The 5,132-nt window shown below is 52.3% G+C and overlaps 2 protein-coding genes across 2 annotated transcripts; both read right to left on the bottom strand.

Annotated features, from left to right (window-relative positions):
• Positions 1 to 80: 80 nt before the first annotated feature.
• Positions 81 to 680, bottom strand: POSPLADRAFT_1056776 (hypothetical protein; the record flags this gene model as incomplete). The annotated part of the gene is made up of 2 exons (XM_024480832.1): positions 81 to 459; positions 510 to 680. Coding segments are annotated over 2 exons (550 nt in total), but the record flags the coding sequence as incomplete, so codon positions are not given.
• Positions 681 to 1,651: 971 nt separating this feature from the next.
• POSPLADRAFT_1143517 (hypothetical protein) lies at positions 1,652 to 3,556 on the bottom strand (the record flags this gene model as incomplete). Its single annotated transcript, XM_024485571.1, has 10 exons — positions 1,652 to 1,812; positions 1,929 to 1,975; positions 2,160 to 2,315; positions 2,368 to 2,443; positions 2,555 to 2,783; positions 2,817 to 2,894; positions 2,951 to 2,967; positions 3,021 to 3,073; positions 3,142 to 3,190; positions 3,250 to 3,556. 10 exons carry the CDS (start codon positions 3,554 to 3,556, stop codon positions 1,652 to 1,654), a joined length of 1,173 nt encoding a protein of 390 aa, XP_024338985.1.
• Positions 3,557 to 5,132: the final 1,576 nt, after the last annotated feature.

Here is a 5,132-nt window from a genome sequence, read left to right as displayed (position 1 = left end):
AGCCCGAGCGCAGAGTTTGGGCGTGCCTAATAAATGCGAGATAAGAATTCGGCCTAGTGGTGATGCAGATGGACACTCACCCTCCAGATATGCGAAGATATCTTCGCCTGTGTGGGGATCCTCGCTGAAGATCCTAGGTGGGCTAGTGGATGGGGATGACCTCGACGAGGTCGATGCACGAGAAGACGCTGTGCTGGCGTAGGTCATGGATGGCGTGGGGGAGGTCAGTGGTGCGGTGTAAGTCGACACACTAGACGCAGATGACCATTGACTATCGTTTAGGAACAGCTTCGAGGGGTCGCTCGAAGGACGAAACGCAGCGACGTCGATATAAGGTTGAGGATGCGCCATCTCCTCCGACATCCAGGGCTGGCTGTAGAACTGGCCGGGCGAGGTGACAGATGGCGGTGATGCCATCGGCATGTACATGGGATACGACACCCCTGTTGTTGGTAGGAACTGTTTCGGAGTGTTAATGGAGATATTGAACAAGACCTGGGCTGACATACCTGATCCCACTCCTGACAGCTTTGCTCATAGGCGGGGCGAGAGTAGGATAGTTGCGAGAGGGGGAGATTCGGTGGCGTCGGTGGCGAAAGATATGGGAAAGCGGGAGGCGACCCATACAGTTGGGAGTCGTCGAGGTATGCGAAGAGTTGGGAGTTCTGTTGGTAAGACATGGTTGCGCGATGCATGCTGGATGGTACACAATGTGGGGGGAAATGCTCATGTTGCTCGCTTTATGACCAGGAAAACGAGTTCGTAGGCGCTCGGTAAGCGCTCACGTCGTCGGAGCAAGTGCCTTCCATTATCACGCTTAGGACCCCACGCACAGCCAGATCAGCGATATGTGAGCTTCTTTCGAGTCAAGAAACTCCGACAGCTGATAAATGCAGACAAAATTGGACAGAATAGGCTGGTTGCCATGCAGTGGGCCTGTTATTGTGGCGGCGCGGAGAACAAGACAAGCCGTAAACGGTGTTTCTCTCCCAGGAAACAGCTCTAGGACCCTCTGATTGACCACTGCGCACCTTCCCCTCGTGTCGTGATGCAGTGTTCTGCGTATGCGGCTCAGCTTCTGAGGCCCAAGCTTGCCGATGTCATTACGCGGAGCAGGCATCGCACTGATGCTCGTACCTTTTAACAGACCGCCCATCCCACTGATCCACGCGGAAATAGCTGAGAATTCTGACATGGACCGGCCAGCTTGACCCGCTAGACCCCGCTCGCTCCCAGCACGAGGTGTGTGGTGGCACTGCTTAGGCCTGCGTCCGGTCTGCTGGCGTGCAAGTGCCGACTAGATTGACCGAGGGTCCTCACTGCCTGCGTCGTTCAAGGGTGCATACAGATTTGGATAGGTGGGTTGCTCTGCTTGTCACGTTCTCCCCAGGATGCAGTCGCTTAGCCGAGGGCTTCACCCCAACACTTGCAATTTGATCGAAGGCACTGGTACCCTTGAAGGAGGAGTAGCATGTAAACTGAATGCACGTCTTCTGTGTCTGTTGTCATTCTGAATCCGATATGCTGAGAGATACAACGCTCTGGCCGCGTTTGTTCGCAACTCAGACAAGGCTTGGGTTGTCTGCCGCTCCCCGCGAAAGTCGTGCTACTATAATGGCCGCTCGTATCGAGAGACGCTCTGGCTGCTTGCCTATCGTCCTCGAGCACGTTTTGGTGCACATGGGACCTGATGGGCAAGATGCAGGAGCTTTCCTAGTCTGGTGGCAACGTGATTGATGTTGCTCATGGTGCGCGCATCGAGGACCTCGATATAGCGACCATGGTGGTAGTGGTTGAGATTCGCACTAGGGACTCGGGTACACCCCTATTCGCAATATTCAAAATCAGAGGGCGAGAGCTATCTTTCGGAGCGGCGAGTTAGCGTGCCTTACGGTTGTCAACTTCTCACGTCTGGGTAGATTTGACACAATCTGACGACCCATGCAATTGCACGTCGGTCGCTAACGTGAAAATCCTGCGACATCAAGAGGCATTCTCGGTCTTGTGTACACAATTTGTATCAAAGACAACTTCATGGACCAGATTTACTACATCTGTCGAGACGTCACATCATGAAGGAGACTAGTCAGAGACTTTCACCACCCTACAATGACATGTCAAATCAGATTGCGCTATGTGAGATGAAGTGCGACACATACAATTTACCCTCGTTCTCTCCGCGGAAGAGTATTCCAAGTGATCCAGGTGCGGTATCCAAGCCGTTAAGCACGTGGTATCGCTGTTTGATAGCTCCCTTCGTAACGAGCTCAGTGAGGTACTTGCGGCCTTCCTCAAGGCGAGCAGTATAGTCATATCTGGCATGGGTGTAAGTTGTCGGACGCGTGAGCAGACGATAGAACAACTCACAAGCTGAATCCCCGCATCGTAGCGCGTTTGCTTAGTAATTGTGAATAGTTCCGCAGGGGATACTGCTCTGCCGTATCTAAGCCAGCTTCATGAGATGTATCTCTAGACGCAAGATTACATAAACTCACTATACTGGGAGACGCCTCCTGTGGGACACGAACATCGCGTCAGCCAAAGCGCATTAGACTTATGTCGAGTATCGTACCGCAAATAATGATGCGGGCATGCAAGTTCATGCTCGCCAACGCCAGGTCAAGAGCTTCGCCGCCTACGTTGTCATAGAATACGTCTAGCGTCCCTACCGCCTTAGAGAAGTCATCCTTGAACGTGGGACTCTTGTAATTGAGCGCCTTGTCAATGCCCAGCTCTTGCTCGAGCCATTCACACTTCTTCGTGGACCCGGATATGCCAATCACCTTCGCCCCACGCTCTTTACCAAGCTGACATACGATGGAGCCAATAGCACCTGCGGCGCCGGATACAACCAGGGTCTCCCCGGCCTTAATCTGGGCAATATCAATGAGACCCTATGCATGTTCTTGTCAGCACAGGACTGGGTGATGCGATGCGTTGTGCGGCGTACAAAGTAAGCCGTGAGACCTACGAAAAGCTATCAGATGAAACTTCAGTCTACAAGGGTAAAATTCGTGTACCAATATGTCCCAGAGGTCCAATGTAATCAAGGGCCTGCGTGTTTAGAGGGAGTCTGACAGAGAAGTGAGGCCATAAGTCATGCAAATTGAACATGATAACGGTTTATGTATATGTACGTACTCGAGCTTCTGGACAGCAGTCGCATCCCTGATTGTATATTCCGCCATGTCTAGTTACGTAGATGAGCCAAGTACTATTGACTCAAACATGGACCCAAAATTGACTGACCCAAGTCCCCGCTCACCAAATCGCCAGGAACAAGAGAGGTATCCTCTCCGGACGCAATCACAGCTCCGATCCCAATGGTTTGCATGACGCTCCCGATTGGAATCGGCGCCAAGAAGGTTTTCGTCTCGCTGAGCCACAAGCGCGTAGCAGGATCAATAGAGAGGTATTGCACCCGGATCAGCACCTGGCCCTTTTGAGGTTTGAGATCGAAAGGCACAACTTCTTTACGAAAGTTGTCCGCCTCGATGAAGGCGGAATCAGCAGGCCTCGAAGCAAGTACAATTTGAGTGTAGTGTGATGGTGACATGGCGTAACAAATTGGCTCAGATAGAGCTTCTGGGTAGGTATTTATACCTACGAAGCAATGCCATCAGTAAGCATAGTCTATCGGAGCGCCTATGTGGCATCAAAAGGGCATGCCGGACAAGCCGACGACACGCAACGCTTATTCATGTAAAGGTGCCACAGAGCATCCGAGTACTGTGGAGGAGTGTAATGATCATGATGTCGTTCGGGTGACCCCTAAGTCGGATACATACCCTCCTATGTGCCTTCGATTGGCAGAAGAAACATACTCGTAAATACCTCTTCCAAAGGCGATTGAACCATACATCAGTCAGAGATCCCCCCTTGATAGTCGTCATGTAGCACCAGCTTGAGACTGGAATAGCTGAAACGTAATTACAGCAAAACCAATATTGATACCACTGGCAGTATACATCCCCTCGCAAAGTATACACTTCGGCAAAGTGGGGCAGAAGCTCGTGGCAGGAGTCGGCAGTGGTGCAGACACGTCGACGAGCGGCCGATGACTACTAAGAATCGTGAGGTAGACGCTCACTGTAGTAATCCCCTCGTCCTCTCGCCGTCTATCAGTAATGGATGATATATCCCTCTTCATAAGGAATTCGGTGTATAATGCATGTCTGACTCCATGACTGATGGTCAGATAAATGAAGCTACTGGTATCGCAGAGCTCGTCGCTGTCTACCTTTGTTTGCAGAAGTAGAGAGCGACGATGTAAACGTCGACAAATAGACGAATATCGAGACATTGGCGTGGATTACGTACTATATATGGCTGCCATGAACAACACTGAGATCTCTTCGGGATGAAGGCACGCCACCCTCGAGGTCCTGAGCGCCGCTATGCTCCATGCCGCTATCTGTACTTTTTGCGAGGGAGGTCTATCAATATTGGTTTTGCTGTAACGATGCACCGCATGACACTGTCCAACGTCACCACGGTCGTAGTAAGCCACGGGCGCTCTTGAATCCCGCCGCGCGGGTACTATATGCTGCACGCGACTACCAGCGCCTATCAGACTATGTTAGCGATCAAGCATATCCTTTTTGGGAGATACAATACCGCGAAAATAAATAAAAGGCGGGTCGGCCAGCTCAGAGTCTTTCACAAACTTCCATGTCGCTGGGTGCGACCGCGACAGGGCGAAAGCCGCGATGCTCACACCACACAGGCCGCTTCGCGCAGCATTCTCTGTGAGCGGGCTAAGGTCTGAGAATTCTAGTCTCCCTCGATGAGCTCTAGCTGGGCTCGGTCTTGACGGACCGCAGCGGCGTACCAGACAACAACCGAAGACTGCATCGACGAGCTGGCGCTCACGCTCACACGGAGTCACTCGTCGATCCTGAAGACTCTAGTATAGACGAGGGAGCAGTGGATCACGCTGACAAGTGTGGGGGGTTTGGAATGGTCGCGGGGACTGGGCGGGTCGCTCTGCGGAGTGGTATGTGGTCGTCTCCATTGTTGTGTCCAGTCTCGTGTGCTCCTCTTCGGAGGGCACATGCTATTGACGATCGCGCACGGCGCGCAATGCGCGACGTGGGTGTAGCCTCGTATGAGGTTTGGACAAGGTGGATGAT

Source organism: Postia placenta (genome assembly GCF_002117355.1).
Source record: "Postia placenta MAD-698-R-SB12 unplaced genomic scaffold POSPLAscaffold_7, whole genome shotgun sequence".
NCBI classification, from domain to species: domain Eukaryota; kingdom Fungi; phylum Basidiomycota; class Agaricomycetes; order Polyporales; family Adustoporiaceae; genus Rhodonia; species Rhodonia placenta.
Note: the sequence above shows the minus strand (reverse complement) of the source record. Positions and strands in the feature narration are given on the sequence as shown.